The sequence below is a fragment of the Paralichthys olivaceus genome, chromosome 20, assembly GCF_024713975.1.
Source record: "Paralichthys olivaceus isolate ysfri-2021 chromosome 20, ASM2471397v2, whole genome shotgun sequence".
Classification (NCBI taxonomy): domain Eukaryota; kingdom Metazoa; phylum Chordata; class Actinopteri; order Pleuronectiformes; family Paralichthyidae; genus Paralichthys; species Paralichthys olivaceus.
In genome coordinates this window covers 9,543,214-9,562,558 of record NC_091112.1, presented here as the reverse complement: position 1 = coordinate 9,562,558, position 19,345 = coordinate 9,543,214, and the positions used below count along the sequence as shown (strand labels likewise).

The window sequence follows — 19,345 nt, the reverse complement described above, 5'->3', positions numbered from 1 at the left end:
AAAATTGAATGTGCAGGAATGGAGAATTTTGCGTGCACTTCATGCTTTTGTACTTACGACTGCATGACTAGTGGGTTTTGTCTAATTGAAGTGAACACTCCTCAGAGGGGATCATTGATCCTCACAGGGGATCAATGAGGGATTAAACATACACGTTACCCTGACATACAGTCTCCACTCTCATTTAATCCCCCACTGATGTCCAATTCAATTGGCTCATCACCATCACACGTGCATGCACATCTTTTCATTAATTACAGTGCCAGGGTAGACTCTTATTTTGGCTGCTTACGGCGCCAGAACTGAGCCAAACATGAAAAGTTGACAAAGTTGAGTTGCCAAACCACTTACACAATGCCCCCACCCTCCACCCCTTTTCTCCATTTACTCTGAGCTCCCCATTGGTGAGTCAGGGGGGTTTTAAACATGGGGGCAGTGAAAGGGGATAATCTTTCATTCCTTTGCATAGCACAAAGGCTTAGCTGGAGATAAGCACACACTCTGCAGCACACATGGAAAGTAATATTAAATAGAAACCCAATTTAAAGGAAAGTTGGTCACACATCTGAGAAATCTGAGAAGGTGTACATCAACTAAACAGGGGTATGCACACAAATACACAAAGCTGAAAATGTAATTACTTTGAATTTGATGTACATGACATTTAAAATTAGCAGCATGTAGTATACTCAGGAAAATAACAGCTTTATCCATCCATCATCTATACCGCTTATAGTCTAGGGTTGTGTGGGGGAGCTGGAGCCAATTAGCTGACATTTGGCAGGTGATGGGGTTCTATCGCCTCACAGGGACAACAACATATAGAGAAACAACCATTCAAACCTACATTCAATTTTAGGTCTGGAGTCAGCCTAACCCCAAATCTGCATGTCTTTAGGATTGTTGAAGAAGTTGTTGTACCCAGGAAAAACCCACGCCAACTCCTCCGCAAAGCTGGGATTCAAACCGGGAACCTTCTTGCTGTGCTGCTCCACCGCCACACCATGCCACCAACCTAAAGCTTAGGTTAATTCAATTTAATCAAAATTCAAATTAATCCGCTCAGTTTTGGGATGAACAGAGTGTGTGTGAGGCTCAGAGTTGACGGATGCCGTTGTCAGTTTATTCACTGGTTTTACGCAGGTAGCTGCCAGATTCATGAGTCATCGCGTGATGGATGGATGGGGGAGAAGAAAAGAAAACTCTAGAGGAATGACGGACAGGTTGGGAGAAAAGCGTGACAGGAGTTTCAGGGGATGATAACCGAGGGTCTGGCGGAAGGGAGAATGGAAGAAAAACAAAAATCACCAGGATATGAGCGAGAATCAAACAAGAAAGAGGAGAGCGAGATAATATTGGAACAGCGAGAAGTCAAGAAGGTGTGCAGTAGCAAACTGGGAGTGCGGTTTGCATGGCTCCACTCTGTGGGTGACTTTAATTACCTTTCAGCATTTGCCTCTCCTGGTCATGAGCTCTATGCTCTGATCACCAACCTCTGATTATCGGGCCTTTGTGAGGGCCTCTACCCCCTGTCAGGCCATAATTACATTTGTGCTGGGGAGCATCTCAGCACGTCAGAAAGCTTACAAAGCCATTATCCAAGTGCTCTTCTTCTTTACGGTGCCGGCGGAACTCAAAGGTTAAAATCAGAATGTACATAAATTGCTTTTTAATAATGTTATTAAGTGTCTTTCCATCTGCTCTCTCAAGGTTGAGGTTAATAGCAAGTCAGTTTCTACTCCGACTTGCTTGCAGAGGCAGAAAAAAAACAGGAACCGACTGCAAAAATGAGTGTGATGATTCATAATGAGACGGCACAATAAAGAACCAAATCAGGCAGTCGCTGAGAAACACTTAAGTCAGCTTCATGCTTCCTCTAACAAAGGGAAGCACTGCCTCACTCACAACACTTCCTCCGCTGTGCAATGTGATGTAGCCTTGAAGGTGAGAATAAAAAGCCACATGCTTCCAGTTAAACACACCTGTCCCCATGGTCACTGTGTGTGAGTCACATGGATGCAAGGTGTTGATCGTTCTGTCAGGCGCTGTACTGCAGCCATTCTTTTATCCACCTGTTCTTTTCTTCTTTTTTTTTTTAAAAGCTGTTTTCTGCTGCCTTCATCCCTTCAGGTCTCTGATCTTTGTTTCTCCCCTCCCCCCTTTCTTTTTCTCTCTCTCTCCCCTGCAATCACTCTCTACTGAACTAAAAAGGGGGGGATCAGATGGCATGATGAGAGAGCGGCAGGTGTCAATTGAAGTGCTGTCCAGCCAGGCAACCCACCTCTGAGAATCCCACGAGGCCACCATCGCCTGCACTTGTCTGAAGGTCACACCTCTCTGAGCCATCTCACCCAGCTGCAGGGGGGCCCTCTGCCTGGGGGCCCCCTCAGCAGCGTCCTCATCCTGCAGTCCAGCGGCTTCCTGCTGAGTAAAAACCAAAAAGCTGGGACAGACCTTCAGTCGCAACAAAGTGGAGAGATTCTCGGCTTATTGTGCATCTGTCAAGAGCAGAGCAGAAGAACATCTCTACAGGGAACAGCCCAACCTGATCTCAGTGTGAGTTTGCCTTTCTCTGAGATCCGGATAGTTTGAAAAAAGTGAAAATAGAAAAAAGAAACACAAAGTAACAGAGCCATGTGAAGGTAAGACCACAGGACAGAGTTACCTAATGAACTGACATTCGTTTGTCTGAGAGGGAAGCATCGCGTGTGATCTTAAAGCATCAGATGTTAAGTATTCAGTACTAGCTTACAGCAAAACAGCTCCATTATTTCATTTTTCATAAGCTTAAATTCATTCACAAATACCCTGGATACAGCCATCTTGTGTCAGTCACTGGTTCTTTAAGAAAGGCTGCAGACGACTTGCTCAGTCAGAGACAGTCAGAGACATTAGGGGATGAGACGACCGACATTGACAAGACCCTGATGTCGTTCTACAGCCCACGCTACGAGACTAAGAGGACGACTGAATATGGTTATGGCTTCAATGTGGAGCTGCAGCACTTTTTTTCTGGCACTTTAAGGTGTCTCTCTTTGTTACCAAGGAGGTTTTGTTTTCACCAGTTTGGTTGTTGGTTTGTTTGTAAGCAAGATTACACAAACAATTACCACGAAACTTGGTAGATGGATGCATTCAAATCACTGTCTATGATGGCAAATTGTTCTGACATTTTCACGGATTTTAATGGGGATAAATTTAATGGATCTTGATGAAAAAATGCAGGCATATTTAAAAGAGTGATATCAATAAGTTCGACTGAATTTAAGGGAACTGATTCAGCAGATGTTTCAGCAGATGTACGCGCTCTACTGAGTTTTAAAGGGACGGAGGAGTGTGAGTCTCCATGTGCAGATTGAGACCACTGAGCTAACATCACTGTGAAGATAAACAGGTGCAGGTCTGTAATGAGATCTAACCGTTCTGTCCAGTTGGACAATAATTCTTGAACCGAGGAATAAGAGCTAAAAGGTAAAGGCTGTTTACATGACAATCTACTCACAAAACACTAATCATTTCAACTTTAACCAGTGGTCTGTAATTACTCCCTGGTCTGACGAGAACAGATAAAATAGAACAAATAACGAGAATTAGAGGGAAGATGTTAACTAGCTCTGTGAGTTTCACTTCCCGGCTTGGCTGACATAAAGCCTGAGTGGAAATCCTCCTTATGTGAAGGTCTGTATCCTGGCAACCATAGAATTGGCCTTGAAATGTGATTGGAAGTTATCCCTGGCCTGGAGCTAAAACATCTCCACAGGGGGGATTTCTAAGACACAAGTATGTCACATTTCAAATGAAACCTCTTCAGGTGGTTTCTTAACAGCAATAAAATGTCGAGCCCTGGCCTTTCTTTTACACTTTTCATTCATTATACCTACAATTTACCTTCCCATTGTCGACTTCCTCTGTGCACTTCTGTGGCAGAGAAAAGCTTCTCTTACGTTCTATCGTGGTTCTGTGGTATGTGGTTCTATCATATGCAGCCAAAAAAAAAAAGTGAGATCGAAGCCGTGTGTCTCTTTCATTCAGCTTGTAGGTTTGCTTGCCAGCACGGCGAGCCATCAGAGGTACGAGACGAGCCTGCACACGCTCCCCCAACGAACTTTCCTGACACATGGCAAGATTTTGGTCAAGCTTCTCTGAGAAGGCAGCGATGCTACCAATTACCCCAGCGGAGTGGGCCAGACATCTCGGCGGTTTGACAGATGACTTTGACCTCGGCAAATACGAGGACCCTCGCCTGCATGGTTGACACGTACGGCTGCTGCTGAAGGGAGAGGTTGATGGGTTTGGGTGCGGGAATGGAAGATGTGAGCCTTATTTTCTGTTTAAATCTGTACGGTGCAAGCCTCAGGCAGGCAGGGATGGGTAAGGTACCTAGATGGCAGCGTTCTGTACGACTCCTGTGAATACAACCCTGTGTGGTATTTTCACAAACACTTACAAACACAGTGACATTTTTCCCCTAATGACTGGGTTCGCTTCGTGCTGGGCGTGAGAGCTCGGCCATACTGAGCAGTGTCAGCTGTGAGTGCAGCTTCCTGTGATTAGAGACTCTGAATGTGATGACTGTCATGGAAGAAACGTCATTGTTACAATAATAGTGTAACAATGAAGTTTATTTATAGGACAAAAATCGCTTTTTACAAATCTGAAATGAGAACAAAATTACGGGAATAAAAAACAGAACATCTCAATATCAACACATCTAACAATAACAGGACATTTGCCTTTTTCTCTGAACAATGTAGACGTTTTACTCTATAACCCAGCGGGCTCCTCTGTGTTGTCTGTTGAAGTCGCTAACGTGCTTCAATGAGATGGAGAGTGAACACAAACGCTGCACTACTGTTAGACCTCTGCAGTAAAAGGCCTCATTTATATGAATATTAACATTAATGTATGTAATCATTGCCAAACACAGCGAGCTCTCTACATAAAATCATGTGAACTGTTTGCACTTTGCAGCGTAAGTGGAGCGTTTTTTTTCAACCGTGGCACTGCGTGACTCTTCACGTTATTAACACTCCCTCTGATTTTAACATGCTGCTAAAACACCCTTGTGCTAATCAGAATAAGTCTCTCAAGCTTTACACTCCCCACGTATCTGACTTGATCCTTTGTTTTCTGTTCCGCTGTTATTATCGTAATCAAGCTACTTGAAGCACTGGAATTTCCTCTGCTCTAGATGACCCCACCAGGCAGAGAGTGATGAAAACGCGCCTCATGAGTCCAAGTTCATTATTCTTGGCTTTACACACACTGAATAAAAATATCTGAAGGAGTCTACCTGTATACTTCAACTCTGGTAGATAGGTGAAAATAAATCCAGGTTATTTACTAGGTTGTTTACTTGTTAGTCTACAAAGATTTCAGTGTGATTAACATGTGCTTTGCTTCTTATAACCCTCATCTTGGATTTACTGCAGGCGAAGGTTTTGCAGCAAACACAGAGCTTGAATGTTCACTACATGAAGCCCCACAAGGCCAGACAGTCCAACATTGAGTTTCATGCAACTTTCCACTAGTATTTTACTTCTCTAAATGTGAGGTTTTTCTTATAATTTCCTTCTTCTCCATCAAATATTTGAATTATTTCAGTGATTACTTGCAGGCATGGACATGTTTCCTCAGGTTAAGCCTGATTGTCAGACTCATTTCTTTTCCTTCATACCAGCCTTGGGTGGGTATTGTGTGTCAGGAAATGAAAGGGGCTCTGCTCCTGCCTGGTAGCAGCTGCAGTGCAGGAGATGGACCGCATGGTAAGCACCAGAGGCACAAATCTGAAACGGAAGCCTTTGTGAATTTACCCTTCACCCTCACTCTTAACATGCTTTGGCTTAGGAAATAATGGGGTTCAGCCCTCTGATGTTAGATGGAGCATTAAAGCTGCAACAACAGCTTGTTTGGACACTTGAGTGCAGCGGACATAAGCTGAGGACACCACACAGTTGTCACCATTTTAGTTGATGGAGTGAGTTTGTTTCTCCATTCATTTGGAGACATGTTTGCCACACAGTAAATCCAACAACTGCTTCTTTTTCTTCTTTAACAGTTTTATTCTGTCTCAACTTCCTGAAACTCATGCAGAAGTCCAACCTATCCAAAGAAACGCTTTCACTCTGCAAGCGATCGCAACCATGGTTCAGTTTGATCCAGACCGAGACCACCTCTTTTGTTCAGACAAAATTTTTGTCCATTGGACCAAGGCACTTTCACACCTGCTCTTTGGTTCAGATGAAACAGAAAAGCCCAAAGTTTCAGACCAAACAAGGTAAATATGAATTCCATTTAAACTGCTCAGTGCTCCACAGTGTTCACCAGATAGTAATTAACTTTTGGGGGATTATGTATTTATTTACATTTTCAATAGATACAAATCTAAAACTAGATTTCTGTTTCATTGTTGTTTAGTTTGTAATTTCACAAAAAGACCTCCCAGAGAGGAGGTCAGAGCTCACCCACAGAAACCCCAGAGGTAACCCAGACAGCTGCAGTCCTACTTGCCTCATTCTTGGCATCTGGAAGTCAAACATTTATGCAAATAAGCAGCAATTAGTACGTGGACACTCATTTGGCCTAATGTCTTCCCCAGACATGACCGTAAAATCAAGGCGTAAAAATTCATGAATACTGATGTGACATATAACACTTCCTGACCTCCCTGCAGTCATAACTGTGCAGATCTCTGTATCATACCAGACGAGTCAGTTCTCTCTGACAGTGACAGCACCTTGACCGCCTGTGGAGTCATTAGCCGAGGAAGCTCAGCAAACTGACACTATCTGTACAAATGGCCTCTCTGTAGAGACAGGTAAAGCAAAGCCCTTAACTCTGCTGAGAGAAATGAGACTGCAAGCTCCTCAAGTTGATGAAGTCACAGGGGGCATTCAAGTCCCAGCTGATTATCAAGCCTAAAATTCAAATCCACTTCTAGCTGTACACCATCAGTCTTCAGTCCTGGATCGCCTCTTGTTTCCCTGACCTCAGCTGCTGAAGTAAGAAATTAAAAACAACCCAAGATCAGCTTCTGACAGTGATTGATCGCTGTCCTGCTTCGATTTCATAATGAAAATGTACGGTAACATGGATTTGGGGCAGCACCTTGCTCCCAAGATCTCCAGACGAAAGGCATGTTCCAGTTAGAGAGAGGCCTCAGCTGTCTGCAGCAGCCTGGCGGAGAAGAACCATCGCTTAACAACCTACCCATCTACTACACTCCAATCCACCATCAAAATTATATGACCAATATGCTTCATTTCCACTGGGGCTTAGGAAAATAAGCCATTATAGCCTATTTTCTCTTCCAATCCAATAAAAAAGTAATAATAGCAAAACAACCTTGAGAAACACAGGAAAAGCACATTAGTAAAGCATGCATTTCTCCTTTATACTATAATGAGAGTGCAATTCCACTTTCTTATCAATATAGAAAGATATGCATCATCACTTCTGCAAATGGCCAAAAGCCAGCTGACGCAACCAGAATCGTGGGATACACTCGAGTGAACTCAGAAAATTACCTTTTGTTTAAAAGAACTTTGAGCGAGCAGATGACAGTCATTACAAAGTCTCACATTCATTCACAGCTAATATGAAAATTGACGATGTGATGCGGCACAATTTTCTGTGCCTTCAAGAGCATCGAACTTTGAACAAGCGATTGCTCAGGCGGTCTTGTGAAAGTTGCCATTAATTTGTTTGTTAAGAGGGAAATTGTGGCTGGACGAGGAGCCAGGAGGCAAAATGCAAATCGGTCCAGGAGTGCTGTCTTCCTCTGCTTGTTAACGTGTCTTGTGAGCTTTTGTTTTACTTGAATGGCCTCTGAAGAGGAGAAAAAGCTTATTATTTTGGACGGTGGAACAGCTGGGCACCAGCAGGGATTTGAACCAACAAGGTCTGTGAAGAGGCTGCCACATAATGAGGATGTAAATGCAGGGATGAAGCCACAGCAGCAGAGTTCACCTAAGATCTGGCAAAGGCAGATGTGCATATTACACATTTACATATAATCCACATGGTGTTAAATAAGTTTAGTCCACTGGGTTCTGATCTTATAGCTTTCCATGTGTATGCAGGAGACGACACACTTCACTTAACAGTCTGGAATTTATGCAAAACACCAGCTAATGACTAAGAGCTTTGAATCATCAAAGGTGTTAATATGCACCAGCAGCACGTATGTTTTTTGTTTAGATTTCAAGTTAAATACTGCATGAGCTCACATTTACATGTTAGTTAGAATATTTGTGTGGCACAATTTTGCACATGGTTTGAAAGAACTAAGTTGACACCTGCAAATAAGGACAATAAAGACCTTAGTACTCACTAAGCTGCAAAGTCATTAAACCATAAATAGTTTATTACTCCCAAATTAAATGAATAGGGATCCCGATGTTTAGATAGGTGCTGCTAATTTAATTGATAAATGGACAAGTCTAGTGTCCTTGTAAAATAAAAACATGTAATACAATTTAAATCATTAGATGAATTCATACTGAGGAGTTTGTTGAATTTCCTGTGTTTTTCAAATCTCTCCCTATATATTCATGTAAACAGACAAGGCAGCAATGAGAGGAAAGTGTTGGGCTGTTGTGTCCTTTGACTCGCACACTGTGCCCTTGTGTCCTCCATTTAGCAGCTTAATGTTGCATTACCACAGAAGAGGAAAGCCTTCACTGCTGGGTTACAATATGTAAATTTGCAGCAAAGTGACTTTCAAGTTAAATAATTGTGGCTGCTGTAAGACAGAACATGTGATATTGATGCATCAGACTGTGAAACATTCCCTGCATACTTTACTCAAAGCATTATTTAAATTATTTGTTACCCCCATTCCCCTGTATCATGTCAAAGTGACCAATTTACAGAACCCATTGCCAACAAGTGCTGTCACTGGGAAGACAGGGACAACAACGGAAATAAAGGCTAGGCAGACAATGCGGCCACCTGCCTCTCCTGCGTCTCAAACCACTCAGCTGTGCCACGCAACCATGGTCCCCGGATAAAAGACCACAGCTTCAGGCAGCATTGTGGGCAACACACTTCGGGCGGCCTGCCCGGTAATTAGAGATGGAAAAAAAATAGAGAGGGAGACAAACTGAGAGTAAAAAAGTGGTTTGTTATTGTATCAGAAGGTGAACCGCATCTCTAAAACTGGCACATCATGAATGAATAATATCAGAAAAGAAATGTAGAATTAAGACGTTCTTCTTTAAACAAATCAAAAGTTTAATTCTGGAGCAATAGAACATATAGTTGAGGAGTGTTACTGCTACACACTGATTCTGTCTGGCATGACTGTTAGCTTACAATGGATAACTTCAGCTCATTTTATTCTTCTCAATAACTGAGCACCAGTGGAAAATATGATTTAATTCCAGTACAGGCTGCAGTCAAATAATTACTACACACAGATTTAGCCTCTCAAGCTGGGTTCATTACATTTTGTGACATTTTGTTTTTCAAACAGAAAGTTTGAGGTGATAAGAACCACTGCCGACGTGCTGCAACTCATAATGTTTAACCGGCGCTGTGCAGGTGAACATGGCTGTGTTTTAATCAAGTAGCGTACACACACACTTAGAGATGTGCTAACTACACACTGTCTTCTGGGCCAATAACAATCAAGCACACCTCAGGGTCCTGTAGAAATATTCTGTACCATCTCAGTGTTGCCATAAACAAGATTCGGTGACTATTACACTGCATGTGTGAAAGGCAACCTCCGGAGAGAGTCCGGACCCAAATCTGCAGACCTCCTGAAGGTCATGCCTGAAAACGGATTAAAAGTTTAACTAAATTAATTTACACACAAGCTCTTTTCTCAACAAAGGCAAGTGACAGAATGTCCTTGTGGTCCCCGGAAACAGCAAGACTCAATATCTCAGCTCAGCTTTGACAGGACTTCTCAACACCCACTGCTGCTATTGTCCCTGAATCAAACCTGAATGAGCTCTGAATTAAAAGCAACAGACAAAACCAAGACTAAACTAATTAGCTGTAACACGTGTGTGCCCCCAGCCGGCAATAAACACAGATACCCCCCCAGTGAAGGCCTGTGTGCAGCATTAATGACGTGTGTGTGTGTGTGTGTGTGTGTGTGTGTGTGTGTGTGTGTGTGTGTGTGTGTGTGTGTGTGTGTGTGTGTGGTAGCGGCTGACATGTCCATGACAGTCTCCTTACCTTGTCCAGAAGTGGTCCCACGCACAGAACAGGAGAAAGTCCACATCCGGTCTGTGGAGTCTGTGGGTCCCTTCGAATTCAGGTGCGTTGGGGTTCTACCGGTCTGAACGCAATGCATGCTGGTTAGAAATTTCGTCCGACTCCATCCAGCGCTGCAGAACGTGACCATGTCACGTGACGTTAAAGCGTCGCGGGGGCGAGCCGGCTGCAGTCAAGAGCGCGCACTTTCTCACCTGGGAACCACCTCTGTGACGTCACTCCTCTGCTCTGATTGGCTGAAGGCTTCTTCGACACACATGACGTGCTTCGTGTTTTTATTGTAAATGATCAGATTATCTGCTGATCATTCCTCTGCAGACAGGAGGACATGGGTTTGATTTCTTCCTGAGTTAGATTTTTATTCTCACATGGTCACGTTACACGTAGGTTTGATTTGCAGCTGTTTTCACCTGTTCACTCAGGAGTTAAAATTAATTTTATCTTGTATATTTATTCTTTCAGATTTTTTTATTGAAACACAAATTAGAACATACACACACAGGGACTGACTGATGATGAGAACTAATGATACAAGGAATCATTTTCATCTAGAACAAAAGAGACAGAGGTTTTTATGAAAGTGCACGTGTGTATGTGCACATATGCTCATAAATACTTTTTTAATCCTTTTAGATTTTTAAAAGGAGCAAGGATTTAAGAGGCATCAGTCAAAACAGCAAGAAAAGAGAAATATTGATTCATTTCTTTTTTGTTGACAGTATTCTCTGACAAAAACAACAGTGTGCCTCCAGCAAATATTCCATGTGTGTCTTTTCCTTCATATATCTGAACGCATCACGGCGTATGTTTTCATGAAGCAGTACTTTGAATGAACAGAGCTGTGGACTTGAGATGGGTCGCTGTTGTCGCTCAATGACGCACAACTGGATGTAGGAAGTGTGCCACTTCACGGCTGCCTTTTTCCACTCCACCCCTGCAACCGCCTGCAGATCAAGTCAGACCACGTCCATCTCAAACGCACCTTGTCTCACCTCATGTCGAGGGATGTCTTTTCAGCTAAACAATAGAAAAGTTACACCCTTTTAGTAACAAACTGTTTTTAAGAAGTCAACTATATTAGATTGACACAGTTTATAGTGGAGCTACATGCCTTCTGCTGTGTATATATAAACTCTGGGGCTTTGACCCAGAGGTTCACAAAAGTATTTTGTGTCGACTTACCGGAGACGTGTGACTCACTAAATTGTCCTCTGGTCATCGAGGAGTTTTGTTGGCAGGAGTCTAACACACAAAGAGAGGCTGTGCTGCTACTGCAGATGGATATTACTCACTCCAATGGTGAAAGGCGCAATCAGCCAACCTTTTCCCATCATCCTCTTTGTTTGTCCAGACAGTTCACGCCACCGAGACACACACAAAGCCTTAATGAGCATCTGAGTATGCATATTAATTAACTTGTGGGGGTTTATTTCTAGTTCTTGTTTTATTTTTATAGAGGTATAAGTTTGTAGTTGTTTGTGTGTGTGAGACTTTATGTTCAGGGCTGTTCAGGTGTTAACGTGAATGCCAAAGAATAAAAAGACACGTTGCATATTGTTTCTTACCGTGAGAGTTCGAAAAATAGAACTTTTTACGTTGCACTGCTGTATGAATCACTGTAAAGTAAATGTCTTTGACTTTTTTGCTCTTGAGCCACAGTTGGTCATGAGCTCCATGGACGTCATTCCATCTTAAAACCCAACTAATCTCATCAATTCATCAGCATCCAAAGGAAAGGAAACGTAGGCAGCAGCAGCAGCAGGCCGAGGTACCTGTAGGCGGCCGCTGACAGTTGATTATAATTGGGTTGCATCTGCTACATCCAGGCTTTCACATCCCATCAAGAGGAAGGTCCTGGCAGACAGTTTAATATTGGACGACTGCTGCTTCACTGTAAGAGCAGTCAGACCGTAGTACTCTCTCTCTCTCTCTCCCTCTCTCCCCTGTCCATAAACATAACATCCTCAGTGATGTTAATTTGGAGGATGTCCAGTTGATCCCATCGTTCGGTTATACAGCACACAAACATCCAGGATGTGTCCATCTCAGAGAAACAGGTCACTCACGTATATACAATGGTAAACGGCCTTGATTGATACAACACTTTTCTAATCTTGACAACCACACAAAGTTTAGCCATTCCCATAGACACATTCATACACATCACTCACACACACACAGCCATCACAGGCAATTTCCTCAGTGTCTTGCCCAAGGACACTGCTGCACACGGAATGAAGGAGCCAAGAATCAAATCACCAACCTCTTTGTTGTGGAGTTTACCTCCTGATCCACAGTCACCAAAATATATAACCCAATTAACCTCCTCCCTGCCTGACCTAACACGTGTCAGGAAGTTTAGAGGAAGTTGTGTTTATTTCTAAAGCACCTTTCTGCACAAAATGTCAGAAAATACAACACGGCATAAGACAAATTAACTAAAAATACACACACACACACACACACACACACACACACACACACACCTGTCAATGACAGGCCTGTCTGTAAACGACTGTTAGCAGGTGACATTTAAGACTGTTTACACTCCTGACTGACCTCATGTCAAAGCAGGCTGGTCCAGATCCTGCATCAAAACAAGGTTTTCAGTTTGAGTGATGCCTGAGCAACAGTGAGAAGTAGAATGATTATATTATCTCTGCCAAGGCCCAATAGTCTTTTTAAATGTAATCAAGCTGCACCAAATCTCACACACTCATAAATATCAGGTCCTTAAATGTGCCTGATTTCATCAAGATCCATGAATTATTCCCTGGAAAATGTTGAAAAACATTGTGTCTTGCAATGTATGGAAATCATTGGTTGTTTTTGTGTAATCTTGTTGACAGAAAAGAGCAAAATACAAAACAACCAACAATCAAGGGGTGAAAACATAATCTCCTTGTCCGATGTTACCCAATCAGATTAAAGGTCAGAGGTTAATTCATTAATGAAGCAGCTCCCAACCTTGCAGTGTAGCAAAAAGTGTTGATATGAAAGTAAAAAAAATGAATTATGTGATTTTTCTGTTTCCATATCATATATTGAATTCTTCCAACCCTTCAAGCCTTCAAATGAAACAATCTGACAAGGAAGATCTGCTCTGAGCTCATGTCCACTCTCCAACAAGGCAATAACCTCACCTCATCACACTGAAACTCATTTCAAGTTCAGATTCTGCCAAACCTCTCACAAAACCAAGACCTGTAACAACCACTATAGCATGTTCCCACATTTACTTACAGGAGAGAACCCCTGCAGTAACATCTGCACAGCTGCTCTCCTGTCTTCTTACACAACTCTCTGGTCAATGTAAAATTGACTCAGTGACGGCTGAGCTTGACAAGGAGGCTTTACAGTGTCCTAGTTTTGATTGTGAGGGACATGGGAGTGGCCTGTGGGACAAGCAGCACATGGCGTCTAAAGGATCCAGTTATCTACCTGTGGCAGACAGAGGATGTTCTCCCTAAATCAGGGGCCGTAAAGGGGCCATCATTTACACAGAAGGGCAAATTACACGTCACATGAGCAATTCCTGATTCAGGGAGGTGCACATTGAAGCCGTTCCTTGTTTACTGTTATCTCTGAAGCTTTGAGTAAAGCCACACATCATTGAACGTGTTCGGAAAATTGTTCCCTGTACCAAGCACATTGTTTACTTCAAAATAGCTTAGAAAATAAAATTTTCTAAGTTGTTTTGTATTCTTAATAAGTGACTACCAGCACAGGGGGCACTTCAGGGGCCGATCGAATGCCCTTGGATCCGCCCCTGCAATTAACCATGTGTATAAAACCTTTTAGTCTATTGCAGATTTTTTAATTCATTTGAAAGATTCTCCTGAATGATTTCAAGGTAAATATTCTGACATATGATTTGAAACTCAGCAACAAGTTTTAAGCTATAGATGTTAACTGTATCCTCATTCCGTTGCATGGAAAAAAGAAGCTGTAATCGTTGTTTGAAAAATGACAAAGCAGCACACAAATCAATGTGGAGGATGTGAATCTACCACACGGCAGCTGTCTGTCTTTGTTGAAGGTCGACTCACTTTGTCCTCCAGTTGCCACAACCGCTCATTCTTGCCACATCTATTTGGACACAATAAACTCTTGTACTCTTGTAAGTAAAAATGTTTGCAGAGTTGTTCCAGGTCCCTGAGACTCTAACTTGATAGGCTTGTTGCTGATGTCATCAGGACACACAATGAGCCTTCTTGCCACTGATGCAAAGATGTGTCATCACACTGACGCTGTAAAAAACACTCGAATGTTTCGTCGTGTCTGGAGATTGTGCGGTGGAATTTATGTGCGGCAACAAATTCACTTTAATGACATAATGATCAAGTTGCCACCTGCTATTTGTTTCAACTCCTGATTTAATGCTCGAGTGTGCAGATGGTCTGAAAATGCTCCAAACAATCATCGCAAGTTCTGATATAAACAATCAGGACTTTAACTCTCCACTTTCTCACTTTCAGCCGAACACAATTAATTTTTGAAACCTAATGCAATTTGTGTTTTGCCCTCTCCAGCTGTTGGCCCCTGGAATCATCTCAATCCCTCACCCAGCTCGTCACGGGTACCGCCCTCAGGAATCAGGGCCTTCGCCGTCTCGGACGTTTGATTGATGAGGAGGCAGGTGCTCCACGTTTTTTGATAGTGTGAACTTGTTCAAGGTAGATTAGCCCCGCGGCGAAGGTTGCCATGGCGACGCCTCGGTTAAAAGCGAGCCAACTTTGCGCGACCGAAACAAAGCGATTAAACCCAAAAGTTTGTTCACAACAAGCCAGAGATAAACCATAAATCATCAAAGCAGCGACGCTTTCTAAGGTGGTGACTTTATATTGACAGGTAATCAATCATTTACTTGTTTTATAAATAAATTATAGCGTGTTATTTTCCTTTCTACTTGATGATAACAAGGTAAATCTAGTTGCCTTTGAATTTGCACCTCTAAACACCTCACAAATAATCAATAAAATTCTTAATTAATAGTTTTTCTATGTTTCAATCCAAAACGTCTTTAAAAAATCTTTGTTTCAATCATATAAAACTGCAATTTTTCAAATCACTTCTTCTTCACCGCTCCAGAACAACAACGTGACAAACTAGATTTTAAAGGATGTTCTATTCGTTCTCTGTATTTGTTTTTTCCAATTGAGGCCAAACTACAGCAATAGCAATCATCACTTCAATACAGAGTTAGTGGCAAACAGCAGTTCAAATATATGTGTTAGGGTATTGGATTGTTATTCTGCATCAGGAAAGGAAAATGCCATCGGAACATCTCTTGTCTGTGCAGTGAATTTAACCTGTGTTTGTGAAATAAATAACACACCACAGAGTAATACTTGAAAACAAAAGACTCTGATCTAATATCAGCTATTTATTGTCATGTTAATCTTATTTTCTGTTTTGACAACTTCTTCTGCAGAACAAAACATTTAACCTCTCAAACCCAGCGAATGATCTTATGTAAAAAATCTATTTGATATGAAGACGACAGGACATAAACACACACAATCAACTGATGGAACAGACACAAAGGCAATCCTCAAAACACAACACAACAGGAGACTCCTTGGTAGAAGAGACAGTGATTTGTGGATTTGGGTACATCCAACACAAACTGTGACAGGACTAACACGAGGGACCTGCTCCACCACATTGTCTTTCCTTCAGGTTGAGCCTGTTGTGAGGATTAACCATAAAAACAAAATAGGGACGGTGGAGAGGATCCTTCTTCTGACATTTTAGTGTCTGAGGTGAGCTGAGCCGGGGGATGAAGTTTAAACCACACGAGGATCAAGTAACAGGACACGCGATGAATAGAGAAACACTCTGACAGAAAGACGAGGAGAGCTTTTATAAAACTATACATTCTGTTGAGCTGATCCAATCGATGCAGTTACTGAATTCATAATTGCTAAGGCAATTTTTCGATTGTGGCTTTAAGGCAATAAATTGTTACAACTAATAACAAAGACATAATTCAAAATCAGAAAAGCTGAAATTCAGACTAAGGCTTCCTATGGATTGAAGCCACACATAGTGTTTGTTAAATTTTACTCTATTTGCAACCCACATAGCAAAATTGTTTGGCCCAGATTTGGCCCATATCCCACAATCAGCCCACACACCTCATGGAGTGATGGCAGCAGTCCGCTCCTGTTCACCAGGTCTGGGCCACGAGTAAAAGCCAGAGCAGTACCACATGTCAACCAAAAGGTGCCAAAGGTGGCTCCATGTGTTTTGTGCTATTTGGGCCATGTTCATCATTTACCACATGGGCCACTTTGGGTCCACATCCAGATTACACCTTCCCAAGAGAACCACGTGTTTGCCAACAAAAGGCCCACGTTTGTTTTGGGATATTTGGGTCACATTTGATATTTTACTTGGGTCATTGGTTGATAGACTCACATCCATTTCGTCAGGGCCACAGGGAGGCCAGAGGTGCCACATCAGGGCCTGAAGTCGCCCACATCTGGGAGAGCAGTTCTTTTCAACAACAAAAAAAGCATGAGAAGCATCAGTCAGCTCCTGGCTCCCTGTTGACGGTGTTGAAGTGCGTGGCCAGCTCCTGCAGCACCGCCCTCCTGCCCAGGTAATCGTTCCTCCTCTTCTCCATCACCATGTCCTCCAAACTCTGAAACTCCAGCACATGCGAGTGTTTGTCCGACACGAATATTTTCAGCCTGTACGGCTGCTTGCCTATCCGGATCTCCCCGCCCATCTTGAACTCCCTCTTGCCGAACCTGCACCAGGCAGCGAAGCACTCTGGGTTTCTCCAGCTCAGCTCCCGGTCCTTCAAGCCCACCTGCTCCATGGCGTTCTGCACCACCATGTCCGCGCCCAGGGCTTTGAATCTGTAAAAGTCGTTCGCGATCCTGCACCTCCTTCCCTGGCTCGCGTCAGTCAGGAAGCTGTTCTTCACCTCGGCTCTGTGCAGGTGCACCACCTGGAAGTCCCCCACGTACACGGCCCAGTGCGGGTACTGCCCCGTGGCCACGAACTCCACCAAGTCCCCCGCTGTGCATTTGTTGAGCAGGTTCTCCGGGGAGTAAACCTCCAGGTTGGCGCACTTGCTGCTCTTCTCGTAGATGCACTCCTCCCGGTTGTACACGGCGCACTCCACCTCGTCTCTCTGGTCGTACTGCTTCTCTTCCTGCTTCGGGTCCTTCACGGTGCCATCGACCACGCAGCCGTCCTCCAGCTCGTCGTCGTCGCTGGAGAATATGTAGGAGACGCCGATGCGCGGACCCTCCTCCGTGTCCACGCCGTTCGGGTCCACCGTGGGAACTTCTGCGTAACTTAAATGTGACAGCTTGTCCATCTGGTTCCCCATGCCGCCGCTCACCTGCTGGCAGCCTCGTGTAATCTGATGCAGGGAGTTGTTACCGCTCGCCAAACATCACCAGTCACCATCTGCCGCAAAGCCTCGCAGCTTAGTCAAACTTCCTTCTCCCCCGAGCGACGCACCGCGTTTTATCCAAATTACGCATAAACACTCAGCTGCTGCCCCATCAACAAGTGGCCGCAGAATAAACTGGTTTCAAATCCAGCCCGTGTCCCTCAGGTGTCGCCTCGCTCCCTCAGCAGCCGTTTCCTGCGTAAAGTTCCGTCCTGTTCCTTGGACGCACAAAACAAATGAGTAAGAATCCAAACCTTCGACGCTTGGGCTCAGAAACGAGTTCGTCTTCACCGCAGATGAAGCTGCAGCTCTGCCGGAGCTCAGGCTGCGCGCAGAGCAGCAGAGACCCGCTGGAGTGAAGGTGTTTGTCTGATCCGTGGCTCCACATGCACAGCCACCCTCACACTGAGCCGCTGTTAAAGCGGAAGTGCGCGATTCTCACCGGCAGCACTTTCAACGTCCTCATCACCACACGAGCAAATGTTTGAGATACTGTTTTTATTTAAACTTCTGATGAGTCAGTGTTTACTATCCTATGACTGATTTTTATTCAAATTCAATACCAACAGAAATAAAATAAGAATACTCTCTTAATAGTTACATAAACTAAATACATGAATTCTAAATATATGATAGAAAAATAAAATATATACAAAATATATATAATGAATTAATAAAATGAAATTATACTATAAATGATATAATAAATTATGAGGTTAATAAAAAAAATCAAATACAAAACAAATTAATTAAAACAAAATAATAGATACATTATGAATGTCCAAGTCATTACATATATGACTTTTGTACTTAAATCTAAATAGAATAAATAATGATTATATATAGCTATTTTTACATATTGTTTTATTTTTATTGTTTTATTTGTGTTTTTAAGATATTTATATTTTTTAAATGTATTTATTAAAAATATATAGTGTGGTGTTTATTCTATTTTATTTTTAAGTGATTTAAAACTCACTGTAAACACAGACAAACCTCCATCCTGGGTTTAGTAGGTGACTGTGGCTCCTGTTGTGAATGACAAATCTGCTCAGTGTGCAGGACGGTTCGTGGTCCGACATCTGTTATATTTTACTGTGGTGACCACCTGTCTGTCCTTGATTGAACTAAAGCTGTGCAGTCATTAGCTCCGTCTCCTGGAGGGACCATAACGTCTTCATTATGTTTGGAGCGGCTTGTGGCCTGGCCCGGGCCCGCTCCTGGTTATGGGCTATTTTCTCTGCGCTGTAACCCACAGGCAGGGGGGACATGCTCAGTATGTCCCCCAAAGTGGCTCATACCTCAGCAGCTGCAGATTGAACACACCTGTCCTGAGGAGGATGTTTGAAAGGTTGAAATATTCAACTCTGTGAAAACACGAGGCAGACAGAGATCTATTGTTGTTAGCAGAGCCTGAGTTTGGCCCCAGTGCTGAGCCGGGTCCCCACAGGAGGGACCGATTACACCTGCAAAGTCATCCAGTGCGGCAGATATGATCGAGGACACGTCTCCACAGAGGCAGTGCTCCCTTTCTTATCCAAGGAGTTTAAACAGCGGGAAGAAGGGCCTCATCTAACACAGTGGACTCAGCAGATTAGTCAGGAGGCCTCTGGGCAGCACTCCCTAAGACTATCAGGTTAATTAGGAGAATGAGCTCAGGGTCACACTGTGTGGAAATCAACCCTGTGTAATCCATAGAGTCGT

General features: G+C 43.2%; 1 protein-coding gene across 1 annotated transcript; it reads right to left on the bottom strand.

Annotated features, from left to right (window-relative positions):
- Window positions 1–15,575: 15,575 nt before the first annotated feature.
- Window positions 15,576–18,113, bottom strand: lratd2a (LRAT domain containing 2a). Its single transcript, XM_020108481.2, has one exon. It carries the CDS (start codon window positions 17,573–17,575, stop codon window positions 16,760–16,762), a length of 816 nt encoding a protein of 271 aa, XP_019964040.1. The 5' UTR covers window positions 17,576–18,113; the 3' UTR covers window positions 15,576–16,759.
- Window positions 18,114–19,345: the final 1,232 nt, after the last annotated feature.